The 21,545-nt window shown below is 44.8% G+C and overlaps 1 protein-coding gene across 1 annotated transcript in view; it reads left to right on the plus strand.

The window, feature by feature from the left end:
• Positions 1-21,545, plus strand: part of LOC139262703 (uncharacterized) — a 54,340-nt gene that overhangs the window by 29,716 nt on the left and 3,079 nt on the right. Inside the window, exons 6-12 of the mRNA XM_070877855.1 lie at positions 3,857-4,060; positions 6,293-6,476; positions 8,981-9,115; positions 12,299-12,419; positions 14,889-15,016; positions 16,499-16,563; positions 17,079-17,284. Of these exons, the coding sequence (XP_070733956.1) occupies positions 3,857-4,060; positions 6,293-6,476; positions 8,981-9,115; positions 12,299-12,419; positions 14,889-15,016; positions 16,499-16,563; positions 17,079-17,284 (1,043 nt within the window). The remainder of the gene's footprint in view (positions 1-3,856; positions 4,061-6,292; positions 6,477-8,980; positions 9,116-12,298; positions 12,420-14,888; positions 15,017-16,498; positions 16,564-17,078; positions 17,285-21,545) is intronic.

The raw sequence follows: 21,545 nt of genomic DNA on the forward strand, positions 1-21,545 counted from the left end.
CTGAACCAAGATCTAGCTCTGTCAAGCCCATGTGGTGGCTGATGTGCAACGGCCACCACACGTTTAAAAAATCCAAGCACAGGCATCTTCCACTCTCCAAGATCTAGTTCGTGATCTGGAATATTGGGTCCTTCATTGAAACATCTGTGAATTCATCCCTTTTTGACGTGGAAGCAAGTCATCCTCACATCGAGGGACTGCCTATGATGATGATGATGAGACAAGTATATGGGGGAGAAGGGAATAGAGAGTTATGCTGATAGATTTAGATGAGGAAAGATGGGAGGAGGCTCGAGTGGAGCATAAATGACGGCATGGACTGGTTAGGCCGAATGGCCTGTTTCTCTGCCATATATCCTACGTCATCCTTTGTAATCATAGAATCATACAACAGAGAAGGAAGCCATTTAGTGCCTGTGCCAGCTCTCCTGAAAGAGCTATCCAGTTAGTCCCACTCCACCGCTCTTTCCTCATAGCCCTGCAAATTTTCCTTTTTAAGCATATATCCAATTGCCTATTGAATCTGCTTCCACCACCCCTTCAGATGGGACGTTCCAGATTGCAACAACTCTCTGTATAAAAATGTTGACTGTTTATGCCAGGGTGAAAACTGTAAATAAAAAGATATTTTGACTGATAATCCAATGTGACACACACCTATGTATTTTGATGAAAGTTGAGAGTATAACACTCCAGATATCACATTTTGTAGAAGTACAAACACCAACAATTTTCAGCGGAGAACCCCCGTTATTTCCTGCCGCTTTCTGACCTTGGGTTACTTGGAGAAGTTGCTGAGTTGACGAGCTGAGCCAGGAAACTGCCAATCTTAGAGAAAGCTCAAATTGGCCTCGGACCCTATTTGGGCCTTTTCTCTTCAGGGAGTACCTGAGCAGTGGCCTTAAAGGGACAGACCAGGTTAACAGCCAAACATCCCAGTCATGCTGTGAATCCCACACTACCTGTGAGCAACGCATGGGAGATCCAGCTATTTCATTCATGCTTGGTATAGATATGGTGTGTCAGCAGCAAATTGTCATGGGCTGTGCACCAGATAAAATAACATCCTTTGTTAGTTTTCAACCTGGCAGAAATGATCAGAAATATGATCTGGCCCTTGAACCACAGGTATAAATTATAGCAAGAAAACTGAAGATGTGTTGTCTCAAACAACACAGTCCACTGCACTTTAAGGAGCTGTACATAACAAATTCTTAATATTGCCTCTTGTCTTGTAAACTTATTCTTTCTAAGTACAGTACTTTATGCTGTGGTAATGAATATTATGTTGGTATTTGTTGCTTTAAACTGCAGTTAGCTTGTAACTGTATATATCAATGAAAATAGGAACAGGAGGCCATTCAACCTTTCAAGCCTGTTCCGCCATTTAATTAGATCATAGTTGATCTGTATTCTCCAGCCTTGGTGCACTAACCCTTAATACCCTCACCTAATAAAACGGTTGACATTTTCAATTGACATCCCCCCCCCCCCCCCCCAGCCTCAGCAGCTTTTTGAGGGAGAAAGTTCCAAATTCCCCACTGCCCTTTGTGTGAAGAAGTGCTTCCCGACATCACCCCTGAACGGCCTGGCTCTTCTAGTTTTAAGGTTACTCTCCCCTCATTCTGAACTCCCCCACCAGTGGAAACAGTTTCTCTCTATCGATCCTATCAACTGCTTTAATCATCTTAAACACCTCAATTAGATCACCCCTTAATCTTCTATACCACAGATTATCAATTTTTTCCTCCTGGGAAACAACCAACAAGCACTGATTGGAATATCCCCCATGAAGCCCACTCATTTCTCAATGTTTCGGTGATAACATGCACATTTCTCAATGTCCAAGTGGGCATTTTTTTTTTAGTAACCATGGCAATTCAGCTAAGCCATGAAAACGGCATAATAACAGAGATTGGGTGTCATCATGGAGACCAAAGGGTTGGACTTCTGGTTAAACAGAAGTTGGCTGTTAATCAGAAAAGATATTCTTCATGGCCAAAGAATTCCATTTTAGCAAATGTTGTGGTAACTAATATTTAAACACTTCAATCATACACTCAAGTTAACCCTGCTGAAGGACCAACTCTGATATAATCTGTAGCTGTTCACTAGTCACTTGATGACCTTTCCGAGCTCATGCTGTCCACGAGACCCACTTCCTGCTCCCTTGACCCTATTCCCATCAAACTGTTGACCACCCAACTTCCTTTTCTGGCTCCCATGTTAGCTGACATTGTTAACTGTTCTCTCTCCTCAGGTACTGTCCCCTTCTCCATCAAATCTGCCGTCACCCCTCTCCTCAAAACCAACCCTCGAACCCTCCTTGCAAACTACCGCCCCATCTCCAACCTCCCTTTCCTCTCCAACCTCCCTTTCCTCTCCAACCTCCCTTTCCTCTCCAACCTCCCTTTTCTCTCCAAAGTCCTTGAACATGTTGTCGCCTCCCAAATCCGTGCCCATCTTTCCCACAACATCATGTTTGAATCCCTCCAATCCAGTTTCCGCGCCTGCCACAGTACCGAAACGGCCCTCATCAGTCACAACTGACATCCTTTGTGATTGTGACAAAGGAAAACTAATCCCTCCTTGTCCTTCTTGACTTGTCTGCAGCCTTTGACACATTTGACTACTCTATCCTTCTCCAATGCAGGGTTGGACTGCACTTACCTGGTTCCATTCTTATCTTAGCCAGAGAATCACCTGCAACGGCTTCTCTTCCCGCCCCCACATCGTTACCTCTGGTGTCTCCCAAGGATCTATCCTTGGTCCCCTCCTATTTCTCATCTATATGCTGCCCCTTGGTGACATCATCCGAAAACAGTTTCCACATGTACGCTGATGACACCCAGCTCTACCTCACCCCCACTTCTCTCGACCCCTCCACGGTCTCTAAATTGTCAGACTGCTTAATTGACATCCAGTTCTGGATGAGCAGAAATTTTCTCCAATTGAATATTGGGAAGACCGAAGCCATTGTTGTCAGTCCCCGTCACAAACTCCATTCCCTAGACACTGACTCTGTGCCTCTCCCCAGCTCCTGTCTGAGGCTGAACCAGACTGTTCGCTACCTGTGTGTCATATTTGATCCTGAAATGAGCTTTCGACCACATATCCACAGCATAACTAAGACCGCCTACTTCCACCTCCATAACATCGCCAGTCTCCGCCCTTGCATCAGCTCATCCGCTGCTGAAACCCTCTTGCCTTTGTTACCACTAGACTTGACTATTCCAACGCACTCCTGGATGGCCTCACACATTCTACCCTATGTAAACTGGAGGTGATCCAAAACACGGCTGCCCGTGTCCTAACTCGCACCAAGTCCCGCTCACCCATCACCCCTGTGCTCGCTGACCTACATTGACTTCCGGTTAAGCAACGCCTCCGTTTCAAATTTCTCATCCTTGTTTTCAAATTCCTCTATTGCCTCACCCATCCCTATCTCTATAATCTCCTCCAGCCCCACAACCCGCCCTCCCCCCGTCCCCCCGAGATGTCTGCGCTCCTCTAATTCTGCCCTCCTGAGCATCCCTGATAATTGCTCAACCATTGGTGGCCGTGCCTTCAGTTGCCTAGGCCCCAAGCTCTGGAATAGACTGCCTAAACCTCTCCGTCTCTCTACGCTCCTTGAAACTGACCTCTTTGAAGCTTTTGGTCACCTGCACTTTCCACTTATGCGGGTCGGTGTCACATTTTTATTGCATAATATTCCTGTGAAGCGCCTTGGGATGTTTTACTATGTTAAAGGTGCTATATAAATACAAGTTGTTAATGGTCACTAAAGTTTATATTTACCCATTAAAGTGTTACAAAAAAAATCAAGGTTTTCTACATTTTTATAAAATTACAAAAGACACATGAAAACCATAGAGACCTTGAGAAAGGAGAGAGAGGAGAAACTACAAAAGTTCAGAAGGACCCGCAGCCTGAGTCCACAGAAACATTTAACCTTACGACGGCAAAAGCATCCGACTGCATCCCATCATGTACAAGACCTGCCAAGCAAGCGCAGGAACTACCTCCAGCAGTTACGCCAAGACGTTGTGGAAAATACACGGTAAGTGCTTAGCTATATCAAGGAAATCTTTATTGAGGAATTGTTAGACCAGTGCAGCATCAGCACTATTGCGGAGAAGACTATTTACATTGAATGTTTCCAGAACGCTCATTCAATCTTTCTCCTATCTGCTTATTTGAATCAGAATACATTTCTTAAATTTGGGCTGCTTTGGGATGTCCTGATTCCTAAGGTTACGAAAGGACAAGTTAACAAAGCAGTTAATAAAGTATATGGGATCCTGGGCTTTATAAATCGAGGCATCGAGTACAAAAGCCAGCAAGTGATGCTAAACCTATATAAAACCCTAGTGCAGCCCCAGCTGGAGTATTGTGACCAATTCTGGGCACCACATTGTCGGAAGTAGGTGAAGGCATTGCACAGGGTACAGAAGAGATTTACTAGACTGGATCCAGGGATGAGAGATTATAGTTACATGGATAGACTGGCGATGCTGGGATTGTTCTCCTTCGAGCAGAGAAGATTAAGAGGAGATTTGATGGAAGGGTTTAGAAAGAGTAAATAAAGAGAACCTGTGCCGATAACCAGAGGGCACAGGTTTAAGGTGATTAGCAAAAGAACCAGAATTAACATGAAGGAAAACTTTTTTACGCAACGAGTGGTTAGGATTTGGAATGCCTGGTAGGGTGGTGGTTCCAGATTCAATAGTAGCCTTCAAAAGGGAATTGAATAAATACTTTTAAGGAGAAAAAACTGCAGGGATATGGGGAAAGAGCGGGAGAGTTGAACTAACTGGATTGATTGCTCTTCGAAAGTGCCCGTGCCGACTCAATAGGCCGAATGGCCTCCTGTGCTATACTATTCTATAATTCTATATAAATGCTCCTTTCTTCCTTTTATTTTTACATTTGTTTTTGTAAATTTGACCAGTTTATGTTGGATTTCTGGGTACCAAATTCATAGCAACACATTGTACCCAGAAATCCAACATTGCTATTAAGAACTAGTTGGTTTATTAGCAAAGGTTTAACAATCACACTACACATTACCAGGCTCACAACCACCTGCCTTATCGTGGATCCCCCGAATCCAACTGGCTGGGGTTTTATTGAGTCTTGTGAACATCACGTGACTGGCTAAGTCACTCCTAACTCAACAACTGTACAAACCTGTGAGCATACTCTCAGGTGCATACATTACAGGGGCCATCTGTTTTGTCCTCTGTTTCAAGCCCATCTTTATTGTTCTCTTCTCATCTCTGACTGCCCACATATTGGTGATGTACTGAAAGAACGTGTTTGCGTCCCTCTTCACCTCCAACCATCCTTTGAAGGCTGCTGCCCATTGATCTCTTACCATGTGCTTCATAATATCGCTTCACAGCCAATGAGGTACTTTTGAAGTGCAGTCCCAGGAATTAGCAAGTACTGATGAGCAGCAACGGTCAGGAGCTGTGACATGGAGGATAAATTTGCAGCAATCACAGAAATTAACAGAGGTCTCGTTACTGTACTAGTAATCCCGAGGCCTGGACTATTGATCAGGAGACGCGAGTTCAAATCCCACCATGGCAGCTGGGGAATTTGAATTCAGTTAATTAAATAAAAATCTGGAATAAAAAGTTAATGTCAGTTAAGATGACCATAAAAAACCCATCTGGTTCACTAATGTCCTTTAGGGAAGGAAATCTGCCGCCCTGACCTGGTCTGGCCTATATGTGACTCCAGACCCGCAGTTATGTGGTTGACTCTTAACTGCCCCCAAATGACCTAGCGAGCCATTCAGTTGTACCAAACCGCTGCAAGGAACAGCGGTTCAAGAAGCTCACCACCATCTTCTCAAGGGCAATTAGGAATGGGTAATAAATGCCGGCCTTACCAGCGACGCCCACATCCCAGGAACAAATAAGTTTAAAAAAAATTAGTCATTGGAATTATTTCTTTCCAACTCATTTTTAGAACTTTTTCTTTGCACCTTTAGTCAGTAACAGACATACTAAAACGTATGGCCATCTTCAAAGAGAATGGATTGTGGTTGAACTGTTGTATGAAAATTCAAGGACTTAGAACATTCTTTTTGAGCTTTTCAGTCATGTGACAGGATCATTTCAACATCATCCATTGACGTACCTCAGTGACGGTCTATCCCTGATCTATATTTGTTCTTGCATCCTTCGAAGCTCTTTACCAAAGCTTTAGTTAAATCCAAGAAAATAAAAGGCATCATGTGTCTGTTGGTGATGCAACCTAATGAATTATTGTAACCCTGTAGAACTCAAGCAGTTGTCAAGGGGAGAGAGGAAACCCCTTCAGAGATCGAGTGTCTTCTTCGAGATTATCAGAAGGCACGAGAGGAAGCGAAAGTGGAAATAGCAAAGGCAAGGGACAAGCTGCGTGCAAGGGCTGAGAAAGAGAAATGTCGTTTACAACAACAAATGCTCTCGCAGTTATTGAAGGTAGCTATCGGATCGAATAAGGCATTTATGTAAATATTGAATGGCCGTGAGTCATTTAACACTAAGTGCATTGTGTATATGCGTTATAAACTTGTAATCATTTTTACAACTCTTCTTGGGTAGTCCCTCGGAGTCGAGGATGACTTGCTTCCACATTAAAAATGAGTTCTCAGGTGACTGATGAGTCTCTGTCACAGGTGAGGCAAATGGTGGTTGAAGAGACTGGTAGGTGGGGTGCTTGGGTTGCCGTGCGCTCCTTCCGCAGTTTGCCCTTGGCTTCTGCGTGCTCCCGGTGAAGAGACTCGAGGTGTTTGCCGCCTTCCCGGATGCTTCTCCGCTACTTTGAGCGGTCTTGGGCCAGGGACCCCCAGGTGTCGGGGATGTTACACTTTTTCAAGGAGGCTTTGAGGGTGTCCTTGAAACGTTTCCTCTGCCCACCTGAGGCTCGCTTGCCGTGTAGGAGTTCCGAGTAGAGAGCTTGTTTTGGGAGTCTCGTATCGGGCATGTGGACGACGTGGCCCGTCCAACGGAGCTGATCAAGCGTGGTCAATGCTTCGATGCTGGGGATGTTGGCCTGAGTGAGAGTAGTATAGTATTAGGCAGTCCCTCATGTCAACGATGACCTGCTTCCACACCAAAAAAAAGATGAGTTCGCAGGTGTTTCCATGAGGGACTTGACACTCCAGATCCCAAACTACATCTTGAAGGGTAGAAGATGCCTGTGCGTGAATTCTTTTAACGTGGGGTGGCCGTTGCATACCAGCACCATACGGGCTTGACAGAGCTAGGTCTTGGTCCAGTGGCAAGGATTAACCAAGACAACTGGAGTCCAAGCTCTACTGCATGGACCTAGTGCGCACGCATACTCCTACTGTGTGGACCTCACAGCCTTGCTGTAGTCCTGTGCTGCACTTTCCCTGGGCCCGGACCCTGCTGTTGTTATACGCTGGGCCGCTCCTTGACCACGACCCCGCTGCTCCTGGGCCCCGATCTCTTGCCACTCCTGCGCCCATGAACTTGCTTCTCCTGAGCCCCGATCGCTCTCCGCTCCTCAATCCCGCCGCACCTGGGCCTTGATCTCTTGCTGTTCCTGCGCCACGATCTCTTGCCGCTCCTGCGTCCATGAACTTGCCTCTCCTGGGCCCTGATCTCTCGCCGCACCTTGGACCCGAGAATACTGATGTTGGTGCGCCTATCCTGCCAATGGCTTTGCTGGATCTTGCGGAGGCAGTGTTGGTGGCATTCTCCGGTGCTTTAAGGTGCCTGCTGTACATAGTCCGTGTCTCTGAAGCAACTATCCCATTAATGAAAACATTTAAAGAAGTCTGGCAGTGCAAACAGATTATATAATCAGTACATGATGTGCGTTTTAAGGTTGTAATTGGAGGAAATGAACTTATAACGTTGTTAATCATTTATTATAGGAAATAAAAGATCAACATCACAGTCGGAATTGGAGTAAAGAATATCATGACAAACATGTTACCGCTCTGAATATGACCAAATGGAATATATTGCACCTATCACAATTATTTACCTAACCATTAATGTAAAAGTGAAAAGAATAGTTTCCCAGAACTTGCGGTTAGAGGCTTTCCGCAGGCGGATGCCTCCGACCGCAAACATTTCTCCGAAACTACCTTTTGTTCCCAGAGGTTCAGAGAATTCCAGTCCTGGGCCTCTGTGCGAAGGCCTGCTTAGAGACCCACGTATCCCAGCAGCGTATGGGCTTCAAATGCATCACTGGGATCACGTGGGCCGGCCCAACCTATCAACGTAAGTTATTCCAATTCATACCATTCCAATCACCATAAGTATGAACAGGAATACCCCCAAAAACACACAAGCGCAAGATGTTTAAAAAAAAAAATTAAATCACGTATTTAAAATTAATCATCATGGAATTTAATTAATTATTTAAAACAAAAATTTAATTTTTTGAAAAATAAAATTACATATTTCAAAAGGTCTAAAAATAAACTTGCTGTATTTAATAGGATTTTAAATATTTAAATTATTGAAAAAAATATATTATTCTGTGTTTTAAATATCTTACCCTGATGAAGCATGCCTTACGCCTGATTTTATCAGTCGTAAGAATTTGAAGGACATGCGCTGGGCAAGATTTGGGTAAATAGCCAACTCTCCGCCCGCGATGGACCTTTAGTTTTGGAGGTGCGCGATCTGTCAAGAGAATTTTTGACCGATCACAAGTGCCGGGTTTAGGCGCATGCGGCGGCACTTGCAAGGATCCCATGGGCGCGTGCGTGCCTGTGGGGAGTGGGAATTCAGGCCGTGAGTGTGGTGTGGTGTGGTGTGTGTGTGAGTGTGTGCGCGCACTCCCACATGTGCTTTCTGGGCAATTTCTTCGTATCTTTCAGGAATTTTTTAATGAATCTTCAGCCTCCTTCGAACAGTCATGCGTTTTGTGAGGATTTGGTTGGTGCTGATTACTATTTGGAATAGTAATTTTTGTATGTCTGCTATATTTTTCCCTTCAATAGGAGGAAGAGAGGGTGAAGAACGTAGCTAGCAGGAGCAGTTTGTGCACCGGGTCAAATCTTAGTCTGTCTTCCAGCCCCACATCAGGCTACAGCAGCAGCAACACAACCTCGCCTGACATCAACCCTCATACCAAGGTCAGACTTCACTCACTGGTCAACGAGCATTGACTGGCTGATGAGAACTTGATGTGGGTGCAGTGGATAAAACACCAGTTATTCTCAGTCCCAGTATGGTTTATCCCATAGGTATCCAAGGATCAAATTATCGCAATCAAACTTCTGCTGTTTACTAAATTGCAGGTAAAAGAAAGAACTTGCATTTATATAGCGCCTTGCACGACTTCAGGACATCCCAAAGTGTTTTACAGCCAATGAAGTACTTTTGAAGTGTAATGACTTGTAATTTACCAAACTTACCAAAATTCCCTGGATTCTGGGGAGGTTCCAGCAGATTGGAAAACCAAAATGTAACGCCTCTATTTAAAAAAAAAAAGGAGGCAGACAAAAAGCAGGAAACTATAGACCAGTTAGCCTAACATCTGTGATTGGGAAAATGTTGGAGTCCATTATTAAAGAACAGTAACAGGACATTTGGAAAAGCAAAATTCGGTCAGGCAGAGTCAGCGTGGATTTATGAAGGGGAAGTCATGTTTGACAAATTTGCTGGAATTCTTTGAGGATGTAACGAACAGGGTGGATAAAGGGGAACCAGTGGATGTGGTGTATTTGGACTTCCAGAAGGCATTTGACAAGGTGCCACATAAAAGATTACTGCACAAGATAAAAGTTCATGGGGTTGGTAATATATTAGCATGGATAGAGGATTGGCTAACTAACAGAGAGTCAGGATAAATGGTTCATTCATGTTTTGACAATCAGTAACTAGTGAGGTGCCGCAGGGATCAGTGCTGAGACCCCAACTATTTACAATCTATATTGACGACTTGGAAGAAGGGATTGAGTGTAACGCTGCCAAGTTTGCTGATGATATAAAGATGGAAGGAAAAGCAATGTCTGAGGAGGACACAAAAAAATCTGCAAAAGGACATAGACAGGCTAAGTGAGTGGGCAAAAATTTGGCAGATGGAGTATAATGTTGGAAAGTGTGAGGTCATGCACTTTGGCAGAAAAAATCAAAGAGCAAGTTATTATTTAAATGGAGGAAGATTGCAAAGTGCTGCAGTACAGCGTGACCTGGGGGTACTTGTGCATGAAACACAAAAGGATAGTATGCAGGTACAGCAAGTGATCAGAATCTTGGCCTTTATTGCAAAGGGGATGGAGTATAAAAGCAGGGCAGTCTTGCTACAGTTATACAGGGTATTGGTGAGGCCACACCTGGAATACTGCGTTCAGTTTTGGTTTCCATATTTACAAAAGGATATATTTGCTTTGGAGGCAGTTCAGAGAAGGTTCACTAGGTTGATTCCGGGGATAAGGGGGTTGACTTATGAGGAAAGGTTGAGTAGGTTGGGCCTCTACTCATTGGAATTCAGGTGATCTTATCAAAACGTATAAGATTATGAGGGGACTTGACAAGGTGGATGCAGAGAGGATGTTTCCACTGACAGGGGAGACTAGAACTAGAGGGCACGATCTTAGAATAAGGGGCCGCCCATTTAAAACTGAGATGAGGAGAAATTTCTTCTCTGAGGGTTGGGAATCTGTGGAATTTGCTGCCTCAGAGCTGTGGAAGCTGGGACATTGAATACATTTAAGACAGAAATAAACAGTTTCTTAAACGATAGGGAATAAGGGGTTATGGGGAGCGGGCAGGGAAGTAGACCTGAGTCTATGGTCGTATTAAATGGCGGAGCAGGCTTGAGGGGCTACTCCTGCTCCTATTTTTTATGTAATGTAGGAAAACTCCCACAAATGACAATGAGATAAATGACTGGATAATCTATTTTAGTGATGTTGGTCAAGGGGTAAATATTGGCCAGGACACCAGGGAGAACACTCCTGCTCTTCTTCAAAAAAATGTCATGGGACTGTTTACACATCTCATCCGAAAGACGGCACCTCCCTTAGTACTACACCGGAGTACTACACTGTAAAATACATCTGATGTTGGAAATATCTGATTTATATTTACTTTTTAATGACTTAAATAAATAAAAAGCTATACACTTACATCTCAAATTTGATCTCCAGGAATCAGCAATTTTGTGTTACTGCATAAGGTAACTTTTTTTTTGTACATCAGATGGCATTTAAAGATGCAACCAGAGACCATTGTAAACTTGCCAAAAAGACCCTTGTGGTTGCTGGCACAACAGAAAGGAATTGTAATGAGCTAGCAATAGATAATCAATAACCAAAAGCACGCTGCCCTGGTTCAGCAAGTGATAACTGAAACAATATTTTATTGCTTCGATCTCCCTTGAATCACCATCTTCATGGCCTGCTGGACTCTATGCAAAATGAGAGCGCTTGGGCAGGGAACCAGACTACACGCTGTAAGTTTAGAAATGGTAACGGGGTTGTTGCAGGATGTTGTCCCATGTCAAATCTCTCTCTTTAATTTATTCTCGGGATGCGGGCGTGGCTGACAAGGCCGGCATTTATTGCCCATCCCTAATTGCCCTTGAGAAGGTGGTGGTGAGCCACCGCCTTGAACTGCTGCAGTCCGTGTGGTGAGTGCTACTAGGGAGGGAGTTCCAGGACTTTGACCCAGTGACGATGAGTGAACAGCGATATATTTCCAAGTCGGGATGGTGTGTGACTTGGAGGGGAACGTGGAGATGATGGAGTTCCCATGCGCCTGCTGCCCTTGTCCTTCCAGGCGGTGGAGGTCGCGGGTTTGGGAGGTGCTGCCGAAGAAGCCTTGGTGAGTTGCTGCAGTGCATCTTGTAGATGGTACACACTGCAGCACAGTGCGCCGGTGGTGGAGGGAGGGAATGTTTAAGGTGGTGGATGGGGCGCCAACCAAGCGGGCTGCTTTGTCCTGGATGGTGTCGAGCTTATTGAATGCTGTTGGAGCTGCACTCATCCAGGCAAGTGAAGGGTATTCAATCACACCTGACTTGTGCCTTGTAGTTGGTGAAATGGCAGTCCTTGCTTCGTGATTGGTTAACTCTTTACACATAAGCTTAAGCACAGAGAATAATGGGCTAGATGTTTTGCCCACTGCCTGTGAATGGCCAAAAAAAATCTAGCCATCGAAGTTCCACAAGCAGAATAATGATGTATGAAGCTTTATCGCTGCCATTATGTGCAGACAATTTGATTCAGATTTCCACTTTTTTTATTATACTGTATAAGCTGTGATTTATAAAGCAAGTTATTAATGTCCTCATTATTTTACTGTCTTTTTAGTTTTGCCAGAACAAATGTAGCACTGATCCCATGATGGCCAGCAGAGGGCGCACAGCTTCTCGAAGTTCACAGCTAAATGTAACTGAAGATCCAGCAACTGGAATGATCCAAAGTTTCCATAGTGAGTAACAATGCCCATGCTCCGTAAACTTGAGCTCATCCAAAACTCTGCTGCCCATGTCCTAACTCGCACCAAGTCCCGTTCACCGATCATCCTTGTGCTCGCTGACCTACTTGGCTCCCGGTAATGTCTTGATTTTAACAAATCCCTCCTTGGCCTTGCCCCTTCCTATCTCTAACCTCCTCCAACCCTACAATACTCCGAGATCTCTGTGCCTCCAATTCTGGCCTCTTGAGCATCCCCGATGTTAATCACTGCACCATTGGCGGCCATATGGAAATCTTCCTTAAACCTCTCCACCATTCTCTCCTTTTAATATGCTCCTTAAAACCAACCTCTTTAACCATGTGGCTCGGTATCAAATTTTGTTTGATAAAAAGTGCTATACAAATACAAGTTGTTGTATTATAGTAACAAGTCATTGGGCATCGAAACTTGTTTTTTCTTCAGTTATGCACTTAATATTTTTATTGTCACGTTTTTGGTTATTGGGGCTCAGCCTCACTTCTGTAAGTGACCCTCATGTCCCCTATTACTCGGAGTGCTCATTTTAGTATGTATAGAAATTTAGGTAGATGCTAACAATACCCAGGGATTGTAATCTGTTACACTGGAATACATCACTTGTTGCCACTTCAATTCTCCCTCCTCTTTCCAAACAACAGACTCAATTAAACATGCATTTCACCTCGAGACACAAGCTTTGAACCTATAAGTGGTTTTATTTATGCAAGACAGATGAACAAGCAGTAAAATGTTGAACACAATGAGATATATATATTTCGTGACATTCCTCAATAGAACAAGAAAGACTCAACTTTCACTCTCTCTAAACAGAAGACCATGTGTTGTACGGTGTAGTTCCTCGGCTAAACATCTCATACTTTAAAAACTCAGACGGCCATTTGACTGCAAGGTTGACATACATTAATTGCTCTCATTCAAGACAGACTATGGGCTGCCAACAACATTTGGTAAGGTGTGGTCTCTGGCCCCCACAAACTGCCACTTGCAAAGGGCCGTCACTGTCTCAATCCTCTTGACAAGCAACTCAGAACCAGCTGTTAATCAAAGTCACTACCCCAGAGTGCGTCCTGTTCTCTAAACTGTGACTCAGGGCATCTCATAGTCTGCTTGGGTAGCATGCTGGGCAAATTAAATAGAACGACTCCTTAAGCAGCGAGGGGGTCCCAGTGTATGTCTGAGGAACAGTGTGGGCCATCTTCGACAATAGTATAAGATGATCAGAATTGCAAATAAAGCCCATCCCAATTAACGATTAACCAAACACTTCAGACCACCTCTGTGTGGGCCAAAACAAAGTTACGCTTCTAGGCAAATCTAGCAGACAAACTGACCAGCTCAAATTGAAGGCTTTCTGTTGAAAAGACCACTTTCTATTGTCTTCAAAATATACATGCTGATTGTAGCAGTACAAAAATACAAGTTAATAACTTCAACACCTCAATAACTGAATATCCTTCTGTGTACCCCAATAACTGAATATCCTTCTGTGTACCCCAATAACTGAATATCCTCTGTACCCCAATAATATCATTCTCTGTACCCCGTAACTGAACATCATTTTCTGTACCCCAATAACTGAATATCCTTCTGTGTACCCCAGTAACTGAATATCCTTCTCTGTACACCAATAACTAAATATCCTTCTCTGTACCCCAGTAACTGAATATCATTCTGTGTACCCCAGTAACTGAATATCATTCTGTGTACCCCAGTAACTGAATATCATTCTGTGTACCCCAGTAACTGAATATCCTTCTCTGTACACCAATAACTAAATATCCTTCTCTGTACCCCAGTAACTGAATATCATTCTGTGTACCCCAATAACTGAATATCATTCTCTGTCCCCCAATAACTGAATATCCTTCTCTGTCCCCCAATAACTGAACATCATTTTATGTACCCTGATAACGGAATATCATTCTCTGTACCCCAATAACTGAATATCATTCTGTGTACCCCAATAATGGAATATCATTATGTATACCCCAATAACTGAATATCTTTCTCTGTACCCCAATAACTGAATATCATATACCCCAATAACTGAATATCATTCTCTGTACCTTCTCCAATAACTGAATATTCTTTCTGAAATAGACACCAAAACTGCACGTGCTACAGCCAATGCAGTTTTTAAGACACCTCTATGGATTGAAGTCTTACACTTTGCTCTGCATCCCAACATGATGTTTGCTTTTTTTTTTAAACAGACTGAGAACATTGTGCTGATGGTTTTAGTGACCTGCCCGGTAAAACCCCGAGATCTCTACCTTGCCCCGATACTTCTTGGAGATCTTGTGGTTTTGTAAGGGGAGGGTGATGCGGATCAAGTTTTGGGGGTGGTGGGGCAAGACGACAAAATGTATTTGCAGTTGGGAATATGGAGAGCCCACGATGTTTCTGTAGACAAACAGTATTTTATATTTAATTTTCTTGCAGCAGTTTCCTGTCCACTTGAATCAGTTTCTGGGAGCACAACAAAAGACAGCAGTCACACAGCAAGTTCCACCTGTCTTAAAAAATACCAGGATTTGGCAACTCACACCATAGCTTCTGTTAAAGCAGAGGTAAGTTTTCTCCAGCTCCCTGATATTATTGATGGAAATGTTTGATTGACCGGATTGAAGGCTGTATATGCCGCTTAAGATAAAGAGATTGCTAACAACTCTTCAATCCCACTGTCGTGGCACATTCTCCACATGAGCTTGGCCAGGGAGGATCACAGCTAAGCCTGATTTTGGCTTCACAATGGCCCCTATTTTCGCCACGATTGTGCGCTGTATTTTGGCGTGAAATACTCACTTTCCAACTTTCCAACTTTCGGCAATGTTTGGACACCGGCGCGACAATGTGCGGCAGTTTTAAAAATGTTGCCGCTGACCTGATCGGACACCCTTTTTGGAGACTTAGCGATTTTTTTTTTCAGCGCGGCGCACAAGTGCCCAAAAGCCCTACAAAAAAATACGTTAACTTGAGGAATCGGCGCGGCGCACAAGTGGACAGGAGCAAGGCAATAAGAATACACGAAGGAAACTGTTTTTGGAGCAAGGGAAGATGATTTCCGGGCTGAAAAGACAGTTCTCCCCCCCCCCCCCCCCCCCCGGCTGGACCTGCTGCAATCCCGGGCCGAATGCCCCCACCCCGCGATTTGAAGTTCGGGAGTGAGAGGACCATTTGGCCCGGGATTGCAGCGGGTCCAGCCCGGGGAGAGGGGGGCAGTCCTTTGTGGCCCTTTCAGCAGCGGTGGTGTAACAGGCTTCAGCGTCTCTGGTTGCCCAGGCACCTACAGCTTTTAGCGCAGACGTGAAGCTCCGCCCCCCCCCCCCCCCCCCCCAGACTAACCTCGGAGAGCGCTACGCCAAATTCAAATATTTCTTTGTAGCAAGGGGAAGATAGGGGTCAATGTCCCTATAAGTGCAGTTCCAGCAGAGGTGACTGGATATTATTCTAAAATTCGGGGTGATTTCCCCCCCCCCCACCCCCTCCAAATCCAGGGGCACTGAAACCAATTGTAGTGGCACTCCTCCCAATTAGGAAGAACTAATTCTGCCCAGACCAGAGATCAAACGTTACCAGTACCATATGCTGGATTAAAAAAAATTATTAATGAATGCTCAGAATGTGGGTGTCACTGCCAAGGTAGGAATTTATTGCCCATCCCTCCTTGCCCTTGAGAAAGTGGTGGTGAGCCGCCTTCTTGAACCGCTGCAGTTCTTGTGCTGAAGGTGCTGTTAGGGAGGGAGTTCCAGGATTTTGGGCCAGTGGCGATGAAGGAATGGCCAATATATTTCCAAGTCAGGGTGGTGTGACTTGGAGGGGATGGTGTTCCCATGCACCTGCTTGCTTGTGTACTTCTAGGTGGTGGAGGTCGTGGGTTTAGGACCCCTGAGCCATCAAGGGCCAAACTTCACATTTTAAAGTCTATTATTTACATTGTTCACAAAATGTAAATTTGTCCGGCACGGGCTTGATGGGCCGAAAGGCCTTTCTGTGCTGTAACCATTCTATGATTCTATGAAAATACATGATGAAAAACCCTGTCTTTTCAGATCATGGTAGCATCTGTTAACAATCTTGACAACCTTCTTAATGGCAAAGCGGCAGCTGGATGGAGGTGGGTGCAATTATTCTGACAAGTAAAACAATTCTACAAACTTTAACCTTTCAGTGCTTAAGTTAAAGAAAGAAAAAAAACTTGCATTTCTAAAGCAGCTATGACCTGAGGACATCCCAAAGTACTTTTGAAGTGTAGCCACTGTTGTAATGTAGGAAATGCAGCAGCCAATTTGCACACCGCAAGGTCCCACAAACAGCAATCTGATAATGATCAGGAAATGTGTTTTTATGTTTTGGTTGAGTGATAAATATTGGCCAGGACACCAGGGATAACTCCCCTGCTCTTCTTCAAAATAGTGCCGTGGGATCTTTTACATCCACCCGAGAGAGTACATGGGGACTCGGTTTAACATCTCATCTGAAAGACGGCACCTCCAACAGTGCGGCACTCCCTCAGTGTTGCCAGATTTGTGCTCAAGCTCTGCGTAAAAGCAGAAGAAATGCCTTATGTTTTATTTTGATCCCCAAAATGAATATTGTGTGAAGTAATTTAAATATTTGTGTGTTCATTAGATATCACTGCACAGAAAAAGGGATCCTGATGTTCTATAAGCCGTACAACTCCTCAACCAAACATGGCTTTCTGGGAGTTGGCGTAATTGAGAAACCCTTGCACTGTGTGTGGTGCATGGTGAAAGATCACAGCAAGAGGCAGCTCTACGATAAGACAATAAAAACTGTGAAAATACACCAGCAGTTGGGAAATGGCATTGAGCTTGGTAAGGTGCCACTACCCCAGGGCGCAGAGAAATGGCAAAACAATTTCATTCGAGAAGTGAAGATTTAAGATATTGGAGAGATTTCATGCAATTTCTCTCATCATTATAGGCAGTCCCTTGAAATCGAGGAAGACTTGCTTCCACTTTAAAAGTGAGTTCTTAGGTGACTGTACAGTCCAATATGAGAATTACAGTCTCTGTCACAGGTGGGACAGACAGTTGTTGAAAGAAAGGGTGGTGGGACTGGTTTGCCGCACGCTCCTTCTGATGCCTGCGCTTGATTTCTGCATGCTTTCAATTTCTGCATGTTCTCGACGACGAGACTTGAGGTGCTCACCTCCTCCACCTAGGGTGGTCTTTGGCCAGGGACTCCCAAGTGTCGGTGGAGATGTTGCATTTTATCAAGGCGGCTTTGAGGGTGTCCTTGAAACGTTTCCTCTGCCCACGTTGGGCTCGCCTGCCATGAGGGAGTTCCGAGTAGAGTGCTTGCTTTGGGAGTCTTGTGTCAGGCATGCAAACAATGTGGCCCGCCCAATGGAGCTGGTCGAGTGTGGTCAGTGCTTTGATGTTGGGGATGTTGGCCTGATCGAAAATGCTAACGTTGGTGCGCCTGTCCTCCCAGGGGATTTGCAGGATCTTGCGGAGACATCGTTGGTGGTATTTCTCCAGCGATTTGAGGTGTCTATTGTATATGGTCCACGTCTCTGAGCCATACAGGAGGGTGGGTATCACTATAGCCCTGTCGACCATGAGCCTGGTGCCAGATGAAGGCCTGATCTTCGAACATTCTTTTCCTCAAGCAGTTGAAGGTCGCGCTGGTGCACTGGAGGTGCTGTTGAACCTCGTTGTCGACGTCTCCCGGGGTATGGAAGGTGGTCCATGTTGTCCAGGGCCGTGCCATGGATCTTGATGACTGGGGGGGCAGTGCTGTGTGGCGGGGGGTCAGGTTGGTGGAGGACCTTTGTCTTAGATGTTTAGTGTAATTCTCATGTATTCATACGCCTCAGTGAAGATGTTGACTATGACTTGAAATTTAGTCTGTGCGCAGATGCCAGCGTCGTCTGCATATTGTAGTTTGACGACAGAGGGTGGGACGGTCTTGGATCTGGCTTGGAGACGACGAAGGTTGAACAGGTTCCCACTGGTTCTCTAGTTTAGTTCCACTCCAGCGGGGAGCTTGTTCAGTGTGAGATGGAGTATTGCAGCGAGGAAGATTGAGAAGAGGGTTAGCACAATGATGTAGCCCTGCTTGACCCCGGTCCGGACGTGGATTGGGTCTGTGATGGATCCGTTGGTCAGGATCACGGCTTGCATGTCATCATGGAGGAGGATGGCAACAAACTTTTGGGGGCAGCCGAAAAGGAGAACGCTCCATAGTCCCTCGTGGTTGACAAAGAAGGCCATGCACAAGGATTGGTACTGTTCCCTGCATTTTCCTTGCTGCTGTCGTGCTGTACAAATCATGTCTGTTGTATCCCGTAGTGGACGAAATTTACACTGACTCTGGGAGGAGCTCCTCAGTCACAGGTAGCTTATGCAGGCTGGGTCATTGAACATATTTACGGTGGAGATACAGATTTTTGAGCGATAAGGGAGTACAGGTTTATAGGGAGCGGGTAGGGATGTGGAGTGGAGGCCAAGATCAGATCAGCCATGATCTTATTGAATGACGGAGCAGGCTCGAGGGGCCAAAGGGCCAAATGGCCTAGTCCTGCCCCTATTTCTTATGTTATGCAAGCATGTCTTTCAGGGTTTAGTTGTTCTGGGTAATGATGTTGCAGGAGGTAAGGTTTGATGGTTGATTTTAATCTGCCCCAGTCCTTGGGATACCCAATGAAATTTCTTCCCAGTCTTTCTGAAGGCCAACCTTTCTAAGCAGCTCCACCAGGAAGAGGCTCCTCATTCCTATGTATGGGCTGTTCCGTGGGCCAATGTATGAAGGGTTTCTCTTGAAACTGGCGTCCCTTCACTGACCGAATACACTTGCATTCAGTGAACATTCTGGCGTAATGCAGTAGATTGTCATTTATCTAGATTTTCAAAAGGCCTTCTATAAAGGTACCACATAATAGACTGATGAACAAGGTCAGAGAATGCAGAGTCAGGGGACAAGTAGTAGAATGGATAGCTAGCTGGCTTCAAGACAAAGCAGAGAGTCGGGGTAAAGGTAGCTATTCACAGTGGCAGAAGGTGGGTAGTGGTGTTCCACAAGGATCAGTGCTGGGACCACTGTTGGTCACAATTTATTTTAACGACTTAGACTTTGGAATCAGAAACACAATTTCAAATTGGGGGATAGTCAATACTGAGGAGGACAGCAACAAATACAAGATGATATTGAACTTGGATATATAATTAGCAAATCATATTGGCAAGAAAAATAGGGAGGTCACACATTATTTGGAAAATACAGAAGAGCACAAATACATAAATCACGAAGTAGCAACACAGGTTGATAAGGCCATAAAAAACAAACCAACCTCTAGAATTGAAAAGTAGGGAAGTTATGCTAAACCTGTATCGAACTGGGGTTAGACCACACTGTGTACAGTTCTGATCGCCTTATTTATAAAATGGAGTGACTCCTGCCAATGAACTGGAAGCTACCGGAAGCATTCTGCGCATCACCGTCAGGTCCCAAATTTAAAAATAATTACGTTCACTGCAACACATGGAGGATTGGAAGTGCTGAAGCACATCACTAACCCAACCTAGTAACAATAATGAAACTTTATTAATGTTACTGGTCATATTTTCAGTTTAAGAACCACTGTCTCAAAAGGTAAACAACTACTTTTAAAAATAAACTCTTGGGTTCTAACAGAATTCTCTAAATCCACTTCATAATGGGGAAGTCTGGCCCCAACAAACAAAAAAAACATGAACTGTGTGTGCAATGCCGTTTGGTTGATTAGTAGCATTGGCGTCCTTTTTTTAATTCCACCAACATCGTGAGGGTCACCATTGACCAGAAACTTAACTGGACCAGCCACATAAATACTGTAGCAACAAGAGCAGGTCAGAGTCCAGGTATTCTGCGGTGAGTGTTTCGCCTCCTGACTCCCCAAAGCCTTTCCACCATCTACAAGGCACAAGTCAGGAGTGTGATGTAATACTCTCCACTTGCCTGGATGAGTGCAGCTCCAATAACACTATCCAGGACAAAGCAACCCGCTTGATCGGCACATCCACCATCTTCAACATTCCCTCCCTCCACCACCGGCGCACCGTGGCTGCAGTGTGTACCATTGACAAGATGCACTGCAGCAACTCGCCAAGGCTTCTTCGGCAGCACCTCCCAAACCTGCGACCTCTATCACCTTGAAGGACAAGGGCAGCAGGCGCATGGGAACACCACCACCTTCACGTTCCTCTCCAAGTCACACACCACCTTGATTTGGAAATATATCCCCCATCCCTTCATCACTGGGGTCAAAATCCTGGAACTCACTCCCCCATCAGCACTGTGGGAATACCTTCACCACAAGGGCTGCAGTGGTTCAAGAAGTCAGCTCACCACCATCTTAACAGCATTTAGGGATGGGCAATAAATGCTGGCCTTGCCAGTGGTGCCCACATCCCATGAACTATGAGGGAGAATATAGGGTTATGCTGATTGTTGGATGAGAAAAGACAGGAGGAGGCTCGAATGGAGCATAAATGCAGAGATGGACTGGATGGGCAGAATGGTCTGTTTCTGTGCTGTATATCCTCTGTAATGTAATAACTGTCAAAAAGGTTTTGATAAAGTACAACATAATAGACTGGTGGGAAGTAGACAGTGGGTTCTCCTAGGGGCCAGTAGTGGGACTACTGTTCTATTTGATATATATCAATGACTGGGAGTTGAGTTGACAGACACATGGCAGATGAAATTTAATGGTACAATTTTAAAGTGGGGTGAATATACACAAATCATCGAAGAGCAAGTTGAGAAGGCTGTTTTTAAAAAAAAACATAGGACACTCTTGACTTTATAAATAGAGACAGAGCACAAAAGCAAGGAAGTTATGTTAAACCTTTATAAAACACTGGTTAGGTCCCAGTTGGAATAGGGTGTCCAATTCTGGGCACCACACTTTAGGATGTCAAGGCCTTGGAGAGGGTGCAGAGGGGATTTACGTGAATGGTACCAAGGATACGGGACTACGGTATGTGGAGACGCGAGAGAAACTGGGGTTGTTCTTAAAGCAAAGAAGGTTAAGGGGAGATTTGATCGAGGGGATTTGATGGAGTAAATAAGGAGAAACCTTTTATGGGC

Source organism: Pristiophorus japonicus, chromosome 4 (assembly GCF_044704955.1).
Source record: "Pristiophorus japonicus isolate sPriJap1 chromosome 4, sPriJap1.hap1, whole genome shotgun sequence".
NCBI lineage: Eukaryota > Metazoa > Chordata > Chondrichthyes > Pristiophoridae > Pristiophorus > Pristiophorus japonicus.